The sequence below is a fragment of the Gymnodraco acuticeps genome, unplaced genomic scaffold (genome assembly GCF_902827175.1).
Source record: "Gymnodraco acuticeps unplaced genomic scaffold, fGymAcu1.1, whole genome shotgun sequence".
Lineage (NCBI taxonomy): Eukaryota > Metazoa > Chordata > Actinopteri > Perciformes > Bathydraconidae > Gymnodraco > Gymnodraco acuticeps.
This window is the reverse complement of record NW_022990042.1, coordinates 6836351-6862374: the sequence shown is the minus strand read 5'-3', so window position 1 is coordinate 6862374 and position 26024 is coordinate 6836351. Positions and strand designations below refer to the sequence as shown.

Sequence of the window (26024 nt, the reverse complement as noted above, 5' to 3'; positions counted from 1 at the left end):
CATGCCAGATATTGATCCAAACTAGGGCTGCACGATATATCGTGTTGTGACGATAATCGCGATATGCGCATGCGCGATATTCACATCGCGGGGACTTGCGATTTTTTTAATTACTTTTTTTTTTTTTGGACTTGTGATATTAAGTAGGCAAATTAACTCTTACAATTATTTTGCTGCTTGCTACAAAAGGAAAACTTGCGCGGCTCTCATGTCAGGGGTACTTGAGTGAGTGACATGCAGGCTCTGCATGCACAGCAAACCACCAATCACAATCAACTCTCCAAAGCAAACGGACCCCGTGATTAAAGGTAAAAACACTGAATAAAGTCGTTTCATGTGTTTCTCCAGGGCAGTTCGGCGCTGCTAACCGAGCTAGCTCAGCTTGTTGCTCTGATAACTTAAGATCCAGACGTCCGTGACTAAAATCCTTCATCCGGTTAAATATAGTTAAAAAAATACCAATTGTATAACATTAAAGTTCAAGAAAGGATGGTTTGCGGAAAAAACCCGGTATTTTCTTCAATTCCTGTATGTTTTCATATCGCAATATATATCGCAGTGGGAAAAATATCGCAATGTCAGTTCTTTCCACTATCGTGCAGCCCTAATCCAAACTTCACTTAACACTACAATATGATACATATATAGACATACAGCTTTACTCAGATGATCAACAATTGAAATATAATACAAAATCAGCTTTGTTTAATGAAATTGAACAAGCTAATGTCAACCTAATCTACAGCAATGCTATCTGTGTAATGCTCACTGAAAAGAAACACTTACAAAGGTGTTAAAAAAAAACCTTTATTTAGATTGTTACAACTTTATTTCATGTAGTGTTAATTTTGTTAGCTTACAATTCTTTTGTAGTGTCATGCTGTGTCTCAATTTGTGTACCTACACTTGCTATTTTGAGTTCATTCACTCTGAGAAAGGCGGCACAATAACCTACATTATGAGTACAAGAATGGGAGTTTTAAGTTTTGCGCCTGGTGTGATACCAATGATTCTAGTTTTGTTTCATAACTGGAACCTTCTAACTGCTAATTCACTAGCAAGGAGTGGAAAATGGTCTTTTCCAATGATTTTACATCAGCCGTTTGCCATTTGAAAGAGAACGAACCTGTTGAAATTGAAAGAGGACACATTATGCTTGTTTTCAGGTTAATTTTTGTGTTTTGATCCTTTACTGTGACAGGTTTGAATGCTTAAAGTTCAAAAAGCTCTTTATTTTCCTCATGCTGCAGCACCTCTTTTCACCCTCTGTCTGAAACAAGAGCCCAGTCTGCTCTGATTGGTTAGCTGTCCAGCTTTGTTGTGATTGGTCAACCGCTTAGAAATGTCCCGCCATTTAGCATATCAGGTACAATGTGTTGGGGCGCGTTACATAGAAGAGCGAGTGTTACATAGTGATGTCATTATGTTACAGAAGTAACCAAATGAGTCTGATGGAGGCGTTTGAGGCAGGGGGGGAGTGTGTGGGAGAGAAACTCCCTCTGCAGGGAATGATTTACATGATGCCGAATTGAAAGAAAGCACTGTTCTCAGTCTTGTGTCAAATGTAGTTTTTTTCTTTTTAGTCAACCTCATTCTGTTTTCTTTAGTTACATTTTGTTTCCTTTTCGTAAAACTGATGAGGTGTTAAAATATACTAGGAAAAAGATTACAGTATATTGAACATTTCTGTCAATCTATTTTAGCCAAAATATCGGCCTGTTTCCTTGTCTCCTTATTCCCTAATCATGGTCTCAACTTAGTTTATAATCATAGTTTTTCGTTGGCAAATAATAAAAGATTCCTTCCAAAACCAAATTAGCAAACTATTTTGGCTTCTATAGCAGAATGCTATTTAAAATATTTGAATTTCTATGTCTCTATGGTTAAAGTGTAGGCATACACAAGTCGTGTGTCTGGCAAATGTAAATCCCATGTTCTCATTCTGTTTTTCGTCTGCACTAACTCCTGATCAGAATATCTGGCTGTTTAACTGCTAAATGCTCCCCTCCGTTCCCCAGCTGGTCTGTCTGTCTGCTGTTTGGTAATGGGCAGGCAGCTTACAGTGGGTTTATGAGAGCTTTTTTGTAGTTGAAAACAGCTGCCTGCTGAGTCTGAAAACAAGGTTGATGAAAAGCTATGAGAGCAAACCAAACAGTAGAACTGTGAAGCCAAAATAATGAGCAAAAGGACGCTGAAGTACCCCGTCAAACTGAGTTAATTCATTGTTGATACAAAAACTATGGATTAGAGCAGCTTATGTTGGCCAACAGCTGCTGTGAGTAGCCTGACGGATAGAGGGGGAGGTGACGGGAGGGGGCACAGGGTAAAGGCAGGTCAGAAGAAGAGAGCAGGAGGTCGGGGGAGAAGAGGGAGCGGGTAAAAGGTGGCACCTGATGGGTGGAGCCGTAGGATAAAGACAGGTATAGAAGAGGAGGGGAATCTTCTTTTCAGCTTGCTGACAGATGCAGGTTCATATTGTAATGCATGATGAGGCACACCAGGGAAAACACACATGCTGAGATAATTAAAAGGTAGTGACACTCTGTATTATTAAAGCATATAATATATACTGTCCATACATCTTATATATAATGTGTGATTATGTGCTTCTTAAGACACCTGCTGTTTTGGGTCCCTCCGAAGAAGAAGCTGTTTTAAGGAATGTTCATGGAGTTTATATTCATATTAATAAGCAAACCTCTTCCCTTAGGCATTTCTGTCTCATTATTGTGAACGCTACATCACAGGAAGATCTAGAATATAAATGTTATCAAATATGGCATAAATGCCCACTTTGACTCAAGGATGAACGAATGGGAAAATTGTGGTCAAAAGTCAAAGTCATTGTTACCCCACAAAACAGGATGAAATTATGAGGTAATGACAATTTGGACAAACATGGGTGTAAAATGCAACCCTACTGTTTGGAAGTGGCACAACCGTTACTTTTGTATGCATGTAAATGATCTACAAAGGGCAAAATCCCCAAATTCCCTTCAGAGGAAGTTTCTTTCCCAAACCCCCTGCATGGAAAGCTTCCATTGGACTCCTTTGTTTACTACCGTAACATAGTGACATCACTAAGTAACACTCGCACTTCTATTTGCTCGCGCCCCAGCGCATTTTACACAATAGGCCAATCACAACAGAGACGGCTAGTTAACCAATCAGAGCAGACTGTGCTCTGGTTTCAGACAGAGGGTGAAAACAGAAGCTGCAGCACCGGCAGTATGAGAAAAATAAAGAGCTTTTGATTATTAAAGCATGCAAACATATCACAGTACAGGCACAAAATACAAAATGGAACAAACTAGAACAAACCAACTCTGACACCAGATTTGGCCGGGAATGACCAATGGCCCTCGCTTACTTCTTACCTCCCTACCTCTGGCGGCCTCACTCGGACCACACCTACTCCAATTTAAACCTTTGTACACTGAACAAAAATATAAATGCAACACTTTTGTTTTTGCTCCCATTTTTCATGAGATGAACTCAAAGATCTAAAACATTTTCTATATTCACAAAATAACCATTTCTCTCAAATATTGTTCACAAATCTGAAAAAAATCTGTGATAGTGAGCACTTCTCCTTTGCCGAGATAATCCATCCCACCTCACAGGTGTGGCATATCAAGATGCTGATTAGACAGCATGATTATTGCACAGGTGTGCCTTAGGCTGGCCACAATAAAAGGCCACTCTAAAATGTTCAGTTTTATCACACAGCACAATGCCACAGATGTCGCAAGTTTTGAGGGAGCGTGCAATTGGCATGCTGACAGCAGGAATGTCCACCAGAGCTGTTGCCGTGAATTGAATGTTCATTTCTCTACCATAAGCCGTCTCCAAAGGCGTTTCAGAGAATTTGGCAGTACATCCAACCGGCCTCACAACCGCAGACCACGTGTAACCACACCAGCCCACGACCTCCACATCCAGCATGTTCACCTCCAAGATCGTCTGAGACCAGCCACTCGGACAGCTGCTGCAACAATCGGTTTGCATAGCCAAAGAATTTCTGCACAAACTGTCAGAAACCGTCTCAGGGAAGCTCATCTGCATGCTAGTCGTCCTCATCGGGGTCTCGACCTGACTCCGGTTCGTCGTCGTGACCGTCTTGAGTGGGCAAATGCTCACATTCGATGGCGTCTGGCACGTTGGAGAGGTGTTCTCTTCACGGATAAATCCCGGTTTTCACTGTTCAGGGCAGATGGCAGACAGCGTGTGTCGCGTCGTGTGGGTGAGCGGTTTTCTGATGTCAATGTTGTGAATCGAGTGGCCCATGGTGGTGGTGGGGTTATGGTATGGGCAGGCGTATGTTATGGGCAGGCGTATGTTATGGACGACGAACACAGGTGCATTTTATTGATGGCATTGTGAATGCACAGAGATACCGTGACGAGATCCTGAGGCCCATTGTTGTGCCATTCATCCACGACCATCACCTCATGTTGCAGCATGATAATACACGGCCCCATGTTGCAAGGATCTGTACACAATTCCTGGAGGCTGAAAACATCCCAGTTCTTGCATGGCCAGCATACTCACCGGACATGTCACCCATTGAGCATGTTTGGGATGCTCTGGATCAGTGTATACGACAGCGTGTTCCAGTTCCTGCCAATATCCAGCAACTTGGCACAGCCATTGAAGAGGAGTGGACCAACATTCCACAGGCCACAATCAACAACCTGATCAACTCTATGCGAAGGAGATGTGTTGCACTGCGTGAGGCAAATGGTGGTCACACCAGATACTGACTGGTTTTCGGACCCCCCCAATAAAGCAAAACTGCACGTTTCAGAGTGGCCTTTTATTGTGGCCAGCCTAAGGCACACCTGTGCAATAATCATGCTGTCTAATCAGCATCTTGATATTCCACACCTGTGAGGTGGGATGGATTATCTCGGCAAAGGAGAAGTGCTCACTATCACAGATTTTTTCAGATTTGTGAACAATATTTGAGAGAAATGGTTATTTTGTGTATATAGAAAATGTTTTAGATATTTGAGTTCATCTCATGAAAAATGGGAGCAAAAACAAAAGTGTTGCGTTTATATTTTTGTTCAGTGTAGGATCTCAAACCACATCTGTAAAGATTTGTGACTGCATCTTCCAGGGTTGTGAAACTATTGCGGTGATAAAAACGTTATGCCATGCTGTCAGAAACACAAAGACTCACAACATGGAAACAATACTAGCGTAGCGGACTGTAACTATTTCATTTTGAATTTAAATGCAAGTAACTTGTTGTGTTCCATTGTTGACACCGCATATTCTCAAACAAGCTGTACATTTTTTGGCACAGAAAAATCTATCCGAGTCCCTTCTCACAAAAACTCAATACTAATAAAACAGCAATGAAAGAAAAGATAATAAACAGTGCTTGAAATTCCTTTTCATTATTACACAATCCTCTTGGCCTGCACACACACACACCCCACACACACACATACACGTTTTGGCTCGCGTTGGTAAAAGCCATTCCTCTTGGCAGTGGCACGCGGTGGCATATATGTGGGCGACTTGCCCTTTAAATGTACAGCAGTGAGTTAAGCCTCCAGTGGCCTTTTCCAGGCCCGTCTCCTTCGGCTAAAAAGATGACGTAGTGTACACCACCAGAGTGGAGCATTGAAGCAATAAAACACAAACACTCTCCCGACGAGCCGCCACACACAAGGCCATGCACACCCACACACAATCCCTCTAATACATCAGCTGATTATGATAATCAAACGTGGGATTTGCATACTCTGAGGCTAAAAGCACAGTTTTGTACTAAATAATGGATTGCAGAGGAAGGGAACAGGCGCGATGCATTGAACAGCTTATTGTGCAAAAGGAAAAGGATAATAATGATGAATAATGAATGTTCTATTAGGAAGTGTATGAGTGGGAGGAAGTGAGTGTGGCAGAAAGGGGTTTGCAGTGTGTGTGTTATGTGTTCTTGTGTGGAGGCCACACAACGTGCCCTCTAGAGACGGACTGAATTTGATCAAACGAGAACAGGGCAACATGTCCACACGACAACTGAATTAAAGAGGCGATCGACACTAACCAAACTTCAATGGCGGATCAATGGCGGATCAATGTTAAACAATTAGCCGCGGATCCTCATGACCTATTTAAACCATGTCTCGCTGTAAGACAAACAGACAAGGAGCCAGAGGAGATTGTTTTCAATATCGTCTGACATTTCACTGTTAGTGCAGAACAAAAGGGAATTTCCCCCCACATTCGCCGCGAGAATGGGTTTGATTGAAAGTTCAGACGGAATTTAAAACTTGTCACAGTACAAAGGTCTGTCTTCTGAAGTCACAAGTGCTCCTCAGAGGCTGGCTGCTTTATGCTTCTGTGGGGGGTTTATGTTCGAGTGCCTCTGCATCATTGAAAGCTTTTCTTTGTTATGTGTGTCTCTGCATTGATTAGAGAGGAGAGTAGTCAAAGTAGAGCGAGCCCATTTACATGCATGTCTGTGACACACACCTGTGAGTAACACCATTTGCATACCTTTTATTTTGTGAGGTTTTTAATGGTTTGTTTTAAAGTGTGTTCTCACATCGTGCCAATTATATTTATTGGAATTTTAGCGAAGTTAAGTATAACTTGGTTATTATTCTGACAGTTTTGGCATAATTTCCATTTGTTGTGATTCATTTATAATCATCAAATAAATCGCTTCCAGTCTGGCAGGGGCAAAAAAAAAAATGATCCAGATGATCAGAGGACATGTTAATACGCCAACAGTTTATAAATGATCCTACCATTTTATTGGAAGATAAAATTGCAGGTGTGTCGACATGTTGGTAATGAATCCCTCATAACACTTGTAAACTATGGTAACAGCTGTCGGTAAAAGTTGACCTTGTCACTTATATAGGATAGAGTAGCTTGATGACGCAAAGGGTAAAATGCGAACTACTCTGCCAAGCACAAAGCATATTGGTGCTCCTTTTGTTTTTGCACCTGTGTAAACAAGATACTGTATTATCATTGCCTTTATACAGGAAGTTCACAAAGTCACTGTTACATCATCCCTTGGGTTGTGGACAGCCATTTCAAAATTGGCGTTTTGGCAATAGCCAGACTTAGCAACGCCATGAAGCCTACCATGTTTTTATCATTTATTTCACAATTAACATCATGCTGTATAAAAGAAGACAGGAAACTAGATATTGAGACCATAAACTCATTAGAAAAATGGTTAAATAGGACATAAATCAAGTTGTCATTATCTCATAGATTTCTGAACAATTGGTCTTCATTTTTGGAAACTAGTGTAGTCGACCCCTGCTGGCCCCTAAGAGGAAGTTTGAAGCAATTCCGCATTGGCTTCTCTTTGTCAGACCTGGATCTTGCTGTTTTGGTGCACATTTTGACCCTTTTTAATTAAAATGAGCCTCATTGAAAAAGCAGTACACTTGTCAAAGATCAGCAACTATAGCCACACACAATTACAGTGACGTTTGTAGTGTCCTCAGAGTGTTGAAGCAAGTTTAGACTGACAGTGTGGGATATTAAATCCCAAGTTCAGTTTCTCTCTGTACCTGTTAAATTCTAAATCAAAGTGTTGATAAATGCCTGTCAGGACTGTGAGCTCACAACTTTAATAGCCTTAATTCCTCTTTCAAATAACTTTGATAAGTCTCACTTGTTTTTTAGCAACATCCATGTGTTTCTGGATTCCAGCAAGGAAATTGGTGAGTCTAATGTCATTGTCAGTGACAGAAATAATAATGCAAAAGTACGACAATAAATCCCACATTTTATTTCTGCCCTTTTCATAATCAGTGACTTATTAGGCAGTGAATGCAAATGAAATGTGCTTTGTCTGCTTATTCGGTGACAGAGGTAATGACCCTTGAGATTTTAGTGTATTATAATTTGGCAAAAGCAAATTATCATAATAAAATGGTTACTTTATTAGTTATCATTTCTATAAATGTACTAGTATTCCAGTGAATTCATTAAAACAAAAGCATATTTAATGATTTACTTTAAATCAAACATTTATTTAAACAAATTGTCAAAACATACTTACATTTAAGGGCTTAGCCTCTTTCCTAACCCCAATCATTGTTATACACTTCCTTACTGATAAATACGACTTGCAGTTAAGCATATTTTGTCTCCCTCTGTCTGAAACCAGAGCCCAGTCTGCCCTGATTGGTTAACTGGCCGGCTCTGTTGTGATTGGCCAAGCACTTAGAGAAGTCTATCACATACTATGTGTTGGAGTGCTAGCCAATAGAAGCACTAGTGTTACAAAGCGATGTCACTATGTGGCAGAAATAAACACAGGAGTCCAATTAAGGTGTTTTAAGCAGGTGGGAGAGAAGCCCCCTTTGGACGGAACTTTGGGATATTAGCCTTTACCGACAATTGAAATGCACAAAAACCTATATACCACACTACAGGGAAGCGAAACTCAAAATACATAATAGGGCCCCTGTGATCCTTTCCTTGATTTTGAGGGACACAATCCTGCTATACCTGTGTCTAAGCACTTGTTTATGTTTTGCATGAGGCCCAGATGGGGATCTGTTGCTTTCCAGATGGGAGAGAAGGAGAAGACATGAGATGATGGCAGAGCTAACCACAGCCAGCCCAGAGAGGAGTTCACTTTAATTACTAGTCGTTGTGTAGATGTTGGCCTCAGCTTTGTGCTGTGCTGTGTTAACCGCTCCACACTTCCTGACCTGCTCTCAACTGTTTCTTCTCTCTCCAGGTCAGACACACACACACACACACACACACACACCACACACACACACACACACACACACACACACACACACACACACACACACACACACACACACACACACACACACACACACACACACACACACACACACACACACACACACAGACAGACAGACAGACAGACAGACAGACAGACAGACAGACAGACAGACAGACAGACAGACAGACAGACAGACAGACAGACAGACAGACAGACAGACAGACAGACTTGTATCCTTAGTCACGCCTTGGCTCCTTGTTATCTGTTTGCGATGACTGTGCCAAGTGGAGGTTCAGCCAGGGCAGGAGGAGAGTCGGAGTCATTACACCTCCTTCTTTAAAGCCACCACACACACCTCGAAAGACTTTCTTTGAAACAGTCACACACATGCACACAAACACTTACACACCCTCAGGTAAAGCTAATGACATCTCAGTGGTAGAGAGCCACGCTTTTATTTCCAACAAGGCTCTCTGAACTCAAACGGGCAACGTCCCAAATGAATTTGCCGTTTTTTTCCCCGATCGGCCAGTTTCTTTTGAACACCTCTCTGAATTGGTGGGCCTGCTCCAAATCGATTAGCTGACCCTCTCCCCTCCGCCCTGCTTGACACCACCTGGCTGATATAAAAAGAGCTGGCATAAGCCCCGGCCCCCAGCGAGACCACCACTCAGCCTTGTTGTGGAGTTTGACTGACTCACAGTTGTCCTACAGGCCTGCGGTTCTTTTGAAGTCGCCCCATAGAAGATGAATAGCGTCCCTCTCCTCCTTGCAGATGAGATTGTTGGATATTCTCCCACCTGCCTGTGTGCCCTTGCAAACTCTCCCTGATGTTTTTCTGGGAATTGAACCTTACTGTCAATCTCAGGGCTCGGTGCCACTGTACTGCCTATTGCGTTTTTTTTCATTTGAGCCCATTTCCCACATTTTTGCTTTTCTGCTAGTGTAACCTCACCTCCCTCTCAGTCCCACACATCACAGCGACCACACACACACACACACACACACACACACACACTCACACTGAATTTGTGGGTAAAACATCCACATTCATTAGGCTAATGCACAGCTGTGGGGGAAAAAAACCCTTTTTTCTGGTGTTTTTATGATTTATCGCGCTGCGGAAATATGAAATTGTGTATACGGGATATTAGTTATTTAAATGATTTAGAGGTCGGCATACTGTAGAGTACTTTTCCTCCTCGCTTCTTGATTTATGGTTATTGCAGAAATGAGAAATTGAGTATATGAGTATAAGCATATTACCTTATGATAATATAAGTAATTGAAGAGATTTAGGAGTCTGGGGAGGCCGGGTGTTGCATACACAACCGGCAATAAGGAAAATGGAAATGGCAGCTTATCAGGCTGAAATCACTCTCCAAGCAGGGGAGACACATCAGTAAATTTGGCTTTTGTGGCCGGTGCCTTCATATTGTTTGGCTTTTGATATATTTGATGGTGTATCACGGGGGCGATATGAAACGCAGGAGTTATGAGATGTCATATTATTCAAGTTAAGCGGATGTGAAATATGTTGATATCCAGTTGTTGTCGTTAGAATATTGTTTGGGTATTCTCGCACGCCGACAGGTTGCTGAAAGATATTCCAAAGCTGTGCCAACGCTGTAGCCGTAAAATAACCGCCGCCGTTATATCTGCTTGGGTGCGTTATCCTTATTATACTTTCCTATTACTCTAGGAGGAACAGATAAGGGTGATAGGTCAGCCTTAAATGGATTTGGTTTCCTCTGGTTGGGTTCCCCTGCTCCTGAATGACTCTGAGCAGCGCCTTCAATCAGCGCCACCGCTCACTGTGGTAATGATGGCCGGGGCTTCATTAAGAAGCTCGTTAAGTCCCCTCGTTAAGCTGCAGGGCCGTTAAGACTTTGATTGTTAATGGCTCTTCGTTAAAAAAGAGTGAATCTCCCATGGTGGTCCCGACCGGCCTGCTGTTTTGTCCAATTGGCCCCAATTGGACCCTACAGTATATAAGACACAGAGCAAGTCTAAACTCAGTGTAGGGTTCAAATGTAAGGACTTTTTCAGTGAAACGAGTTCACTGAAAAAGTCATTTCAATAATATCCAATGTGAAAACCTCCACAGTTGGCAGCAGCAACCTTTGGTTAAGTTTATACCTCTGACCTTTTATACAAAAGAAAAAGCCAGGCGGAGATAGTTTTGACAGTAACCCGACCTAATAGCTCACCTTAATGGCCTATTGTTTTCCGTGAGCATGCTGCTTTGTCTGTTACGAAATAAGACTTGTGTTTGTTTGTTTTTCTCCTCGCTGGTGATTTCAGGCGATTTAGCTCACACAGTTTTGCGCACCCAGCACTGATTGTACACCATTTCCTCGTGTCATTTTGAAATATGGCAAAATTGAGGCTTACACCTGTTTGCGTGAATGTTTTGCAGCAGTGCTTCTGCCAGGTGGCTATTTGTTTGCTTTACTTTAACTACACATGTATAGATGGGGCCGTCATTTAGTAAATATTGAGCGTAGTCAAAGTTATAGATGGTGTTTTTTGGGATAAATAACCCAAACATCCATCCTTTCATCGTCAAACAATAATCTAGATTCAGGTCGCGATGGAAGCAGTTCTCGCAGAGAGAAACCCATTTCTTCGCCTGTTACTCGCAATCTCGTTTTTTCGGTCATGACCCACCCTTCATGACCATAGGTGAGAGTATGAACGAAGATGGACCAGTAGATTGAAAGCTTTGCCTTCTGGCTCAGCTCTTTGTGTGTCACAAAGGTTTAATTAATTCAGAAGGACAAATCAAGCAAGAACAAATGTCTGAATCTTAATAGTAAAAGCTAGTTCTATTTCAGGTGTATATTAGGTCTATTTCTAGTAAAAGTGCACACTGTTCTCACACAACACTCACCATGGAGCATAGATTGCTTTCATGTTTCCCGATTTGCATTGCCATTTCAATAAAGGGATCTTTTGAAGGTGAGTTGTTGTTTACCTTTTGACTTTGTGCCAAATTATTCACACCATTCTACCTTTCAACTTTCAGACATGTGTGAACTTATGATTGCTTTTCTTAAACAACCTTGTCAACATCCATACTTATCATTTACCCCCCGGAAAGCCGGCATATCCAATGCTATCCCCCCCACCCTGAACAAATACCGATCCTCAAAGTAGACGAACATTTCGATTCACAGTATCCATTCTCATTTCATTTAGTACATTTGCTTTAGCTGTTGCCATGCAACAATGCTTTCCTGAGCTAACCCCAAAACTCCCCTCACTCCCTGCGTACCTGTCTCTCCGATCTTCTCTCCATTCAAAAGTCACAATGTCACACTTTCTTGGATTTGGCGGCTAATTTGGCACTTTTTTTTCTTGGTTGCTATTCGATCCACGTAGGTGAGGGGTAATGAGATTGAATCTTGGTGTTCAGGGCGCATCCCGCTGCCGTGTCTCTCTTCGGGGACGGAGGACAGTGTGGAGCCTTTCCTGATATTACCTCTCGCTGCATGAGAGGACGCTGGGCGCTCCGCTGCTCTGCTATCACCCAAACCGTGATCCAATAAAGCTCAACACGAGGCTGTGATCGATTCAGCTTGTCCCGCTCCCATGCACTGCTATACTCTCCTCATACACACCTATTAGTTAGGGAATCATTGATTGGCCTACTGTTCATTATTCCTTTGATTTGGTGCTTTCATTAAATTGCCACGGCACTGCATGTGCACAGACTAGTAAACTCCTGTCGTCCACAGCTGCTGGGAAGTGAATAGAGGCTTTAAGAGCGAGCAGGGGAAAAGTGATCTGGATATAATCGGGTATCTAGAAGATCCTGGTTCATAACTGCTCAAAATGCATTAATAGAGACACGAGACACAGCATAATGAGAACAAATATGTGTGAGGGAGGGAGGTTTTGTGGGTTTTTCTTTTGTCTGCGTCTGTTTAAATTCATCATATCCTGGAGGCATGCGGAGGATAATCTGCTTGTTTTGTCTTCAATGCCTTGTCTCGAAAAAACAAACTTAATTTTTAACGGGTGTTTACTCTTGTCTTTCTCTCCCACCCTAATTTTCTCTTTCCACATCTTTCCACTTTCCATTTCCTCCTTTCTTGCTTCTATTTTGCTCCCTTCCCCCCGCTCTTCACCCCACCCCCCCATCCAATCTTCTCTCACCTAGCTCCACACCGACATAGACAGGAATGATGGACGCACTAAGTACGTCCTGCGAGGCGAGGGGGCCGGCTCGGTCTTTGTGATCGACGAGAAGACCGGCAACATTCACGTCACTAAGCCACTGGACCGAGAGGAGAAGGACGAGTACCGCCTCGTCGCCACGGCCACCGACAGGCAGACGGACCGGGCCCTGGAGCCCTCGTCACAGTTCATAATTCGGGTGCAGGATATCAACGACAACCCACCTATCTTTGACGACGGCCCCTACATCGCCATCGTGCCTGAAATGGCAAATATAGGTACAGAAAAAAGGGATGAGAAGTGGAGGGAGGAGGGTTTTGAGCTCAAAGTGTTCAGTGTGAAATTAACATATAAGACATTACGCAATAATGAATAAATATGAATACATGAAGTAGAATGTATAAATATTGCATAAATTGCGTAAAAAAATTTGCGGAAAAAATAATTAGCGGTATTATTGAATATTATTTTTCTTTATAGAATTTTTGTATGTTTTAAAAGTATTTTTTTAAGTCTGTCATTATTACTTATTCAATTATTCCCAATGGCTCTTTTATTGCATAATGCACATGAAAGTGCAGTTGTCCCCAGTGTCCACCCCCCCTCACCTTTTAGCCAATCATCATACTCCCCCAGCCTTTAGCAGGCTAATTGCATGTTGCTCACATTTAAGGAGCTAAGCCTTGTAAGCTAGTGCAACAAGATGCTAAATGATTACTGAATTAACCAACTTGAAGCTATACCGCATGCCATATTCACAGTTGGAATACAACAATGAACCTATAATTTAGCTTAAGAACCCCAGCTAAGTTGTTGGTTGGCTTGTGAGCCTGGGTTTTATGGCATTAGCATTCATGTTAAAAGCTAATGATAGCAACAGCAGCTAGCCGCTACATTTAATGTTAGCTCTCTCGCTATCCAAAATCACTCTTTTCCTTCCTGAGCAAATTGCATTATGGGATTATTAGTTAACAGCACCATTAATTTGCTTAACTATGGGGTAAACATTTGTTACACAATTTGTTAAGTGGCATTATTAAACAAAAGCATTGAATAAATATTAATATGTGTACAAGTTAAATTGGAAATACAAATTATAAAATGTATTTCTTAATAATAAATTGGGCTTTCAATTGTTTTAATATAAAACATAAATACGTATATATGCGTTATTTGTAGGGATGGGTATCGTAAGGTTTTAACAGTACTACTACTTTTATCGATACCGCTTATCGGCCCGGTCTTTTAACGGTAGGCCTACTCTTATCGGTTTTTTTGGAGAAAAAAAAAGGTAAACTAACTAAACAAATTGTGAACAAAACTAACATTGCTTTTTATTTAAATTAAATACATAATATTTCACATCAAAAGAAACAACAATGTTTTAACAAATCGTATTAAATAATGTGATGACAGAATTGTAAACAGAATAGCTGAAACTTTAACAAAATAAATAACTCAGTTAGCTCTAATCATTAACCCATGTTTGTATCATTGAGTTAGCTCCGTGTGTTGCTGCTAGCATACATAACACCTGACGTGGAAACGTTACTCGTGGATGGGGCTACAGAGCTACTAGAAAGACAGTCGAACCCGGTGCATTTCTCCGTCTGAATGTGGTGCACTTTTGATAAATGTTTAGACAAATTGCTCGTGTTACCGCCCTTACATGCTAAACTCTTATTGCACTTTTGGTAACGAGCATTGTCCACATCGACACGGGTAAAGTTTAACCACACCTCGGAGCGCGTTCTCTCCGCCATCTCCTCCGTGTGTGTGTTGCTGCATGTAGCCTCCATGCATGCATGTAGCAGCCGCGTGTGTGTAAACTGCCCCGCCCCCTCGCAAGCAGACGGGGGAGAGAGATAGCAAATAATAAAAATAATCATAGACGCATTTTGCAGTCGTTTTGCGTATTAGAAACGGAGTTGGTGGCACTAAAACTGCAATATAATGTTTGTGTAGCAATAATACACATAACATATATTTTGTAGATGTCTCCAGTACCGATAAAAAGACCGATAATGTTGGAGCTTAACGGTACCACGGTCTTTAATAATTCAGCCCCTGGGCCCGTTAATACCGGGGCTCGGTACCCATCACTAGTTATTTGTATTAATTTATTTCATCTTCATCTTTTTTTACTTATTTAATATTGAGCCCTTTGAGAGAACACACTGTGCCCTTGTACCCACTAACAAATCAGTTATTTTTTTATAATCTAATCATATTTACAAGTGAAGCTGCTAAAAGCTGTCCCATTATGATCATCTGAACTCTCTGCTGTGATCTGACATGCTTAGCAGCCCACAGAAACCCAATTTGTTGTATTACATGAATACATTCCACCACAACGCCATCTGCCATTCAGACAGCAGTGAAGAATTACATTTTCCACGATAGAAAGATGATTACATTTAATCTTCAGACCAGAAGACAACATGGTACCGCTATTATAGTCTGACCAAGTAACCTTTGTACAAAGCTCAACATGAGACAACATAATTCTAATCCTGGATTTAAAGAAGGGCTCTCCTGGTTCATCATTTGACAGATCACAATTTGTCCTGGACACTTTTTTCACATACATTTCTTAATCTCATCTTTCATGTTCCTTCTCCGTTGTGATTGAGTAATGAGGATAAAAACGATAAAAAATAATCCTAATAGCTGGGATAGGAATTTAGCTTGATTGAGTGGTTTATTGAAGTCTCATTCTGTACACAAACTAAGGCTGTAGCATTTTATTGGTTGGCTGTTTAATCAGAACAAAGCACCAGCCAGTCACTGCTGTCGAGCTGCAGAATGATGAATGTCCCACTTGACCACAGCTAGACAGTGTGTTTTATTATTCCTATCTCAGAGGGCTGCACTGTCTGTAGGTATTTTATTCAACAGCTTCAAATTGATACTCACAAGAACTGTGCTGGAGAGAGATATCAATAGTTTTCAGCTAAATTAAATCAGTAATTGACTCAGCACTGGAAACCTCTTTCAGATTAACTCTTGCGTAAACACCTGTTATTCAAAGCAATTGAAGTGTGACATAAAATTATATTTAAAATACAATGAAGCTGCAGCTATACAGCCGTTATAAGACATTACTGCAATAACATTACTGCCTGCTAGGATTTTACTCGCATTGTGTAACCATTTTACCTTGAAGAATTTCTTCTTTTTGTGCTCCTCCATCTCTTGGCTTTATTTTCAGGCTTTAGAAAATCTAGCCTGTGTCTTGAGAATTTAGCCAACCACAAGCGTTTATAGAGAGAGATTGTTCCTAGTACAAATGTACAAATCCAGATTCACATGCGCATCCCTTCAGACTGTGAAAGTACGATTACAGCCAGGTACAAACCCCGTATAAAAACATCTCAAACATTTCCATTAGCAGAAACGAGCTGCAGGTCCTAAAATGTGTTTTGCACTTGTCGGCCACCGTATAAAAAGCTTGATATAATGGTGTAGTATTGCTGCTATTCAAGCGTTGGCAACAACTGCCTGCACTTCAAAGCAACCCAAACAAGGTTAACAGATTTATCAAACAGAGAGTCGGATAATTTTTCAAATGTAGAGTAAATGTTACTAATAGTTTAGCCTTCCGTTTTTTGGATCTGGCCAGAAGGCTATGGCTAAGAAGACTAAACTATTAGCCACTTGTTGTCTCTATCTCTAAAACACTTTGCCGATTCTGTTTTAAAGTATGCAGGGCTTTGTTGGACAATGAGATGCCATGTTCTTCTCTGCACTAATGAGAGACATGCTGAGCTTTAATCTGTTAAATAAATAATACTTATTAAGATATATATTTTTTTCAACTTGGGTGGTTCTTATTAAATCATGAATCTTCAAAGTTATCTAAAAATACTTCAGGCGCTTTTCGGGGACTTAGTGCAGCAAACACACATAAATGGAAAGATATGATCATTCATGTAAAAAAAATGAACAGGAAATTATTTTAGGCTACTACTAAAAATGATGATAAAATACAATCAAAATGTGTTTTCCCATTAATAACGTGTTTGTATCAAGTAGGTTTTCATTAACAGCTCTTATATTAAAGGTTAAGTTCCACACACAAGGTGAGAACGAATCCGTAAAATGTAATGGTATGTATTTAGTAGTGTTGACAGTTTAATTTTCTAAGCCAAACTGATATGGTATTCAAAACAAGCAACACTGTACCCCTCGAGCGATTTCCAAATTATAGCACTTAATTTACTGAAATATAATTAAGTAATAACAGAGATTAACCTGCTCTGGCTCTAATGAACGAACAGCTCGGTGTTGCATGTCCATACGATATGTTAATAGCAGGCCTCTTTGATCTTTGCAGTGTTTTCACTTTAGGCTTGCAGGCTTTGGAAAAGTCAAAAGCACTCTGAGAACCACTGTGCAAACATGTACTAATGTAGGATATCAGGCTGGCAGGTGCAAAGAGGAAAGTGAAATATTCCCCTCTGTATAGATTCAACACAGTTGTGTGTCTATGTAGCACAAGTCAAAATGCAAGGATCTGCCCTTTCCAGATTGTAACACCTAGATATTGCTTCTAAAGGACTTTCAGTGCATATATAAACTAAAAGCAGCAAAAAGTAAAGGGCATTTGCACTGGTATTGTTTCTTTATATATAAGCCACATGCTTTAGCTCCCTTGAAAAATCTCCATTCTTAAATATACGATACTGTACGATAAGATAAGGTACGGTATGATAAGACAATATACGATACGATTCAATAAGATACGAAACAATTACATAATATTTTATTCTCACAACAATTTATTTAACAAGTTATTTCTTGCTTCAAAGTAGCGCCATTAAAAACTTCAACAAGGGCACATATTAAAGAAGGAAACAAGGAAACAGACATTCAACAAAGCATTTCAATTACTGAGGACAACATGCTCAAGTCTCTCAAGTCTACTTATTTCCTGGGGATTTAACTGTCTTCATTTGAGGATTGTCTGGTACACAAAAGAGTGCTTCAGTCAATCTTTATTATATTTCGTGCGACTCCTGTATCTCTGATCAGATGGTAAAAATTCATGTTCCCTGTTCAGGACAAGGTTGGGGCCAGACTCAATGTGATTGGTATGTTCATAGTTTCCAAAACACTTGAGATACACATTTATTTTTATTAAGAAGGACATATTTTCCTAATCTTCAGGTATAGGTTTGTATTTTGTGCCTCTACAGTGACATGTTTCCTTACTTCAATGTTCAAAAAGCTCTTTATTATTCTCACACTGCCTGTGCTGCAGCACCTCTTTTCACCCTCTGTCTGAAACCAGAGTTATTGGAGAGAAAACTCATCTGCTGTGAACGTTGGGATGTTAGCATTTGAATACACAAAAACCTTTTCAAGCCGTCTTTAAAGTTTGATAGAGACATATTGCATTTAACAGACTGTTTCTAATCCTATGGTGGAAATGTATCTTATAAGTTCATGTAAGTTAAACATCTTACATCAGACAGTTCATTTCTTTTTGTAGAAGTTTTATGCCAGTACTCAAATGCACTTTTTGTGTTGGCAGCCAGCAGGTCAGGCGGTGCCGTTCAATTTTATGACTCTGTTGGCATGAAATTGCATCTCTGTTTCCGTCTGCTCAGACCAGACGGAGTACATTAGATGGCTGGAGCTGGAGGATGTGCACACACGGACCTCGCTAAAACCCGAAAAATCAAATGCAAATTGGAATACAATTGCAATGCAATGCAGGCAGAATCTGTAATGCACTAGATAAATGGGTGATTTTTAATAACACTGTCACCACAGCTGCTCGTAGGATGTATGAGGTATTTTCCCCTTTTGTTGATTAAATACCTGTAGACACCATACAGCAGGGGGAATGATGAAGTGCCGCCCCCCCCTCCATATGCACTCTCCAGTTTAAGATATGCAGAGTTTGTAATTATGCCCAGGCTTGTGTTAATAATATGCTTATTATCATTATTATTATAATGGGGTTATGGAATTATGCCCCAAAACAGAGTATTGTTTTCAATGCAGTATTTGTAATTTCATTGTAAATGCATGGTGTATAACTAACTGAATATATTTATATTCATCATTTGAGCGTAAAATGTACAAATGGTGCAAATAGAAACAGCTTGTGTTGTACTCCATAAAAATAAGACATCATCTTGGTTATTAGTGATTATTCATATTCGAGCCATGTTGCTGCCCTGGGATAGTTTCTTTTTCCAGAGAAGAGCAGTTTTTCTCGGCTCATTAGGAAACAGTTGGCCGTGTTTAAACGGGACACGGAGCTGACGGGTTGGGCCGAATCTGCAACAATCCCTGGCTCCACCTGCGAGTAACAAGCCTCTTTCACACGTTGCAAATTCAAGAATGAGTTGGTCACACCCACCTGCACTGGAACCCTGTGTTTGTGCTTGCAGCCACTTTCAGGAAAATAGAGCACTCCGTATTTGAAGTAATTCACTCTGAAATCCTTTTTACTGTAGCAGGATTTGTGGATTCTGAGAAAATGAATAAATTGAGCCACTACTGCGGTAAAAAAAAAAAAGAAAAGTTGATTCCAGATGCCTCAGGTGTAATGTAGATTTTCATAGTCTACCAACTGTAGGTGAGGGTTAGAAATCACTATTAAACATTGTCCTGTTTCCTGTTGACATTGATGGCGGTGTCTTCGTATCAGATAATGTTTACCCCCAAAACCCACATTACACTTAATCAAGTATATTCGTAAGAACAGAGCGTGGTCATTCTTTGTAAAAGCAGAGAAACTGTGGTTGGATTGCTTACAAATGTGCCAAATGGACGTCTTCCCAATTTAATCAGAAATTATAGAGGATTATATATTTATCTTCCCCTTTCAAATACATCAGTTTCGCTTGAAAAGCTGCGACGGAGCATGCCACAGCCACAGTGACCTGATAATATTGCCTTGACTGAAGCAAGATCATGTACAGAGCGACAGGAGTGCTTGGAATGGGAATCCAGGAAATGAGAGGTACAGTGTAAGGGCAGAGACGGGGGAGGCTTTTTGCACTCATATTGCAGTGAGATGTTGGAGCGACAATAACTGTCTGAGATTGCAATTCAGGGCATGACTGCAGAGTGCCTGTAGGAAATAGTTTGTGTGTACAAAAAGTACTCTAATCCATTTAAACCCTGCTCTGCCCCTTGAAAATGGCTTACACTCTCACCTTTTAAAAGCTGGCAGAATTGCTTTCAGGAAAACTTTACAATTGGCCGGAAAAAGGGGTTTTTATTTTAAATAATTCCCCCCTAAACAGGTTAGTCCAGTAAATGTGGCCCTGTCATTTACCTCTGAAAGGTTGTTCCGGAACACAAAGGTCCCTGCCGCACTCCATTGTTTAATTCAGATCAGAATAGTGAACTTGCCAGGCAGCCTGCCGATGAAGACGAGCACTATTTAGTAATCTTATCAGCTTCCTCGTGAGCGTCTGCTCCTCATCGCGCGGCTCAGTCTTCAGATTGAGTTGTTCAGTCAATCATGGATTCAATATTTACTTGACGATTCAATATTTACCAAGGCGCTTTGCAGCACGTGCGACTGAGTAGATAGCGCTGCCGTGAGGATCCTATCAAACACTCGTTACATGAGACATTTAAGGGCGATGGTGGGGTGGTGTCGGCGTCTCATCTACGGAAATGAGACACTGATGCAAGGTGCGCTGGAACTGAGACAGCTCCCAGCTTGAAATTCGTGCCTGCAAAGTGTTTTGTGTCTGTTTCACTCGGCTGGGTGTGAACGTCTTGCCAGATGTGTATCTGCATTTAAAATGTGAGAGTAAAGATGATACTTGTGTGTGTGAGGACAAACTAGGCAATGACCCTTTTTCCCAAGAGGACAGATGCCTTGTGCTGTGCGTTCCAGATGGATGCATGGCATTGTGGGTATTTGATCCTTGTGCAGTGCGGCTGGCTGTATACTGTAGCACGGCTGGCCGGCTGCATACCAATCGGTTTGCCTCCTCCTTGCACTTGTTGCGTCAACCTCAGAGCCAAACTGTTTGATCCCTAAGTCTGATTACTTTTCTCAGCTGTCAGAAGAAACATTTCTATCTACTTAAGCCCCCCCCTGCACTAATCTACAATGTCTATAGTGAAACATAAAGGGATTCAATAGCAGACACTGTGTGTGTCAGTCTTTGAGCATAGCCGGTATGGTGAAGGAGTCCTTTGAAATAACAAAAGAAGGTAGATAGTGCTGTGATATTTTTTTAGCTGGTTAGAAAATGTATGAAATGAAGAAAGAAATCATAACCGAGCAAGGACTAAAAATAATATCCGAACATCGAGAACACACATAAAGAAAAATGAGGTGCCAACTCTTGTGTCTCAGTTATACTAATTGTTGTAAATGTGTTTTGCAATTGGTAATCAATTGCAAAACACATTTACAACAATTTATTACCAACTTTATACTACAGGATTAATGCTTACTGGCTTTCTTGCAACATCATGTAAGATCTCCTTTTCGTATTTCATTGCATTGTTGTTGTTGTGCTCATAGATCTCACAACAATACAGTATGTTATCATCATCAACAGAAACTGTGGGTAACGCTAAAATGATGTGTATGGAAGATGTACTCGCATCTGTTCTACAAATGATCACATTGCAAGTTAACTCCTCCTTTCAACTCTTACTCTATAATAAAGACTGGTAAATCAATCATCTTTAAATGGGGCCCTTTTAAGCTTTTGGGGGTTTGGTCTTCAAGCTAACCAATCAGAGCAGACTGGGCTCTGGTTTCAGACAGAGGGTGAAAAGAGGTTTTAATAATAGGGCCCTTCATTTAAATTAAAGTGCTATGCAGATGAGCAACGCTACAAAAATAGAATCCACAATGAAACTAACTGGTATTCTCTTTTCGTTTGTCACTATTTAGAACCTGCTTAAATCGATGATGCTGCATTGAATCCCAATTTGAATTCAATGTAGTTCAATATGCTTTATTTGCATTTAGATAACAAATACAATATTGCCAAAGTGCTATAATGACATTGAAAACATTTTAAATACCTCTCTCGCTCTCAAAAAAGTCAGCAACACAAAAACAAAAGAAACATAGAAAGTTGTGCAGGTTAGATTGGAACGTTTCTACATTTCACTTTAATAATCTTTAAGAAAAGAAAAAAATGTATCAGTCATATTGTCACACTCTCTCTCTCTCTCTCTCACACACACACACACACACACACACACACACACACACACACACACACACACAACACACACACACACACACACACACACACACACACACACACACACACACACACACACACACACACACACACACACACACACACACACACACTTTCTCTTTCTCCTTCTAGATCGCTCTCTGATGCAATATTTGCCGATTTCACATCTGCCATCTGTCAATAACCAATCTGATTCTTGACTACCCGTAGTGGATCCCTTAGCAGATGATCTTATACACCGCTCCGTGCTTTCTGTACACACACATACACAAACACACACAAACACAAACACACACACACACACACACACACACACACACACACACACACACACACCACATATCTTCCCCGTAGTGATACTGTCATGGCTTTGATTAGAAATAAAGTAGCAGCTGCTCCCACAGATCCCCTTCTTCCTCCTATCTCGTCTGGCTCGTGTCCCACTGGGGAAATGTCTGTCTCCCTTCCCTTGCATAAATATAGACATACTATATGAATACACGACATATGAAATGTGTTTACAGTTTTTATATGGTTTTTCCGACAAAAAATGTCGCTGCCAAATTGACACTCTATGAGCCGTAGAAGAAAGATTTAAGGGAGAAGAAGTCCGTCCTAGAGACAGACGGTCCTATTGAGAGAGGCAGCCTGAAAGGAATTGGAGACGGAGATGAAGAGAAATGAAGTGAGACTGAGGGAATCGAGGGGGGTGGGCACCAGGAAGAGGATGCGCGCGCGCGGGGGGGGGGGGGGGAATAAAGTATTTGTCACACTGCCATTGGAGGGAGATTGAAAAAGAAGGAGTGAAAGTGGAAGTTATATTCAGAAAAAAGCTTTCTTATGCTCAGAAAATGCTAAAAATGTTGTCTGCCTAGTTCTAACTCCATCCTTCCTTTCCTCCTTCCTTGCTCCCCCCCCCTTCTTCTCCCCGTAGGCACGTCTATAATCCAGGTGACAGCGACAGATGCTGATGACCCAACCTACGGGAACAGCGCCAGGCTAGTGTACACACTGGTGCAGGGCCAACAGCACTTCTCTGTCGATCCCCAGACAGGTGAGTGTGTTTATCCATTTGTGGAGTTGTGTGTGTGTGTGTGTTCCCATTGTTGAATAAAAAAAGCATGAAGAAATGCAAAAGAAAATTCGAAATACACACAAGCTGCAGAAAAGCAAATATAGTCAAGATGTCGAATTGCAAACACGCCTGCTGTGTGTGCAAACAAGCACATTCAAGGCCTCAGTTGTGAACACACTCACAGTGACACACATACACACACACACACACACACACACACACACACACACACACACACACACACACACACACACACACATTCAAACTTACTCTTTTCCCCCTTGTGCATCCCTCGTTCTCTTGTCACACTTAGTCATCCATCTTTCCCACTTCCCTTTTCCCTCCGCCTCAAACACCCTGGTCTCAAATGCACACACTGTCTCACGCACACACTGTCTCGCACACACACGTATCTCCCCCTCTGCCAGTGCCCCCCACCCCCTATCTGGTTCCCTCCAGTATGAGTAGGCAGAAATGTATTCATGCTGCCAGGGCCTGTGTGAATGCAACAAAACAGAGCAGCAGCCTAATGTTATTATTTCTGGATGATGCAAAAACAAAAAGACATGTGTTCAAAGAGAGATGTCAGCGAGGGTTTGTGAACTCTTCGAGACGAGATTACAGGAGGCTCAAAGAACCTGTTTGCCGCGCGCCTGTCTCGATATGCCTCCGCTTACCAGGGAGTCACCCCAGGGCACAAAGTTTTAAAGGGCGCTTTTACTTATTTTTATATTTTATTTTATTATGATTACTTTTTTTAGCACCGTACCTTAGAGGGAAATCATGGCTCTCTTGCCTCAGAAATGGAGCTCTAACTATCTGACGCTTCAGATGCCGCTTTGATTGACAGCCCACGTATAAACACTTAGCATTTAGCTCACGTCGAGGCAGCTGGAGTCGTTTTTTCGTCTGAATGTGGGAGTTCGAGTCTGCATGTGAGCGTTTATTTTGAAGCCACAAGGGTCACAAGTGGCCGATACTTGTGTTCTGCTCATTGAATGTCAATGTTTAGTAACTGATTGCTTTGACACGGGAGGACCTCTGCGACAAGCCAAGAGAGCTGCGGCAGCTTTTTGAAATGCTAATTGGCGAATATAAACCTAATTCTGTCGAGTGTGTATTAGCCGTGACACTGTGCCTTAGTATTCTGATCGTGTCTGCTCTCTTCTTTTTCGCTCTCTATCTCCCTTTTTCAATCTCCCTGATGCCCGTCGGCTTCATCACCAAAGGTCTTTTTCAAAGCGTACCCCCCGAGGCGAGCACATTTACCCGTATATTCGGTTGGTTTGCTTACAAATTCTGCCCGCAATCTACACAAGCTCCTGATGTTTGTTAGCATTAAAAAAACGCCCATGTTGAATGTGATTCACCTTGAACTGAGTCATCCGGGCCTTTGTTTGTTTGGCAGATGTTTGGCGAGAGAAGCCAGCACTTGATGTGGGACATCCAATCATATGTAGCTGAATGAGGTCATTTACACAGAGCAGGTGATCAATGTCGAATGTATTGATGTGTCTCGGTGTGCTGTTGTGAGATGCAGAACGAGATTTTACGCTCCGTCAGCATGTCTGGCTGTCAGCGATGGGTGATTTATCTTTCCCATATGAGCTTCTTCACATATCTGTGTTTATATGTGTGTGTGTGCCTTTAACGGGACATTAAGTCATGTATTGTAGCTGTCAGATGGAAACTGGGTGTCTCAGAAAAAAGCTGTCAGATTGTCAGGAAAAGCACTCATGTCTTCAGCCTGATGACAAGGCGCTTTGATATCGTCAAATAGGTTTGAAAGGGCTTGAAAAGCCCAAGAGGTCTAAGAAGAACTTGATCTGTCAATTAGAATGAAAGCATTTTAATTTCTATATCTGAAGCTATTGGATTTTTACACAGCAGAGACCATTACCATTGATAATTAGTGAGGAACCAACCACACTGACAGGTTTATTGCACATCTAATGCCCCTTTCACATCAACGCGTTATCAGCTCCGGCTCGAAGCTGGAGCCTGAAAAGTACAGGTTTTTCCTGTTCACACCGCAGAGGCGCCGCCTCTTAGCGCCGGAATCCGGTTCACTTCCAGCTCCAAAAAATTGTCGGTCTAGAGGCAAGAGCTTCGGAGCTAAGAGGCGGCGTCGCTTACGTCTCTCTTACGTCGAGGCGGGGGCAGGGGCAGATTCGTCGTTGAAGTAGATGCTGAAGACCACAAAGAAGTCTTGTGGTCATTTCGCATGTGATGTTTGCAAAGTTCCTTGTAAAGTCGTCCCTTGTAAAGTCGTCCCTTGTAAAGTCGTCCGATGCCTTCCATTTCGTTTCGTAAGAGGATAACCAAAGCGAACAGCGCTTCAATACAATCGGCCATTGTTGTTGTTGTCGATGTGAGGGATTTCCGCGCGGTTTGGATTTTATGAAGCAGGCACGTAAACGGTGACGTCATGACGCAGCAGCAGCAGCTCTGGGCGGTGTGAACAGAGCGGGAGCAGAAGAGGGAAACCGGAGCTGAACCAGAAAAGCTCCTGCTCGGAGCTAGAAAGGGAAAAGCGCTGGTGTGAAAGCCGCATTACTTGTCTAATCATAAGGCATCGTTTGGAAAGGGTTACAAGTTGTGAATAATGGATTTACTCATGGCTACTAAATGATTTATTGTTGCTTCATATGAGTAATTATTGCTTGAATAAAACTGTATTTTTGAGGCGGATACAACATTGATATTTGAAAAATATGATTTAGAAAACACTTTTTAAGTTCTTCAATCATGGGTATTTTGAGTGCCCACATTCCACAAACTGTGAAATACGTTTTTTTCTATCAAATATAAA

The 26024-nt window shown here is 41.4% G+C and overlaps 1 protein-coding gene across 3 annotated transcripts in view; it reads left to right on the top strand.

The window, feature by feature from the left end:
- Nucleotides 1-26024, top strand: part of LOC117545475 — a 186147-nt gene that overhangs the window by 84406 nt on the left and 75717 nt on the right. For all 3 annotated transcript variants that reach the window (XM_034215259.1, XM_034215261.1, XM_034215260.1), the window contains exons 3-4: nt 12915-13209; nt 23072-23191. In XM_034215259.1, coding sequence (XP_034071150.1) covers nt 12915-13209; nt 23072-23191 — 415 coding nt within the window. The remainder of the gene's footprint in view (nt 1-12914; nt 13210-23071; nt 23192-26024) is intronic.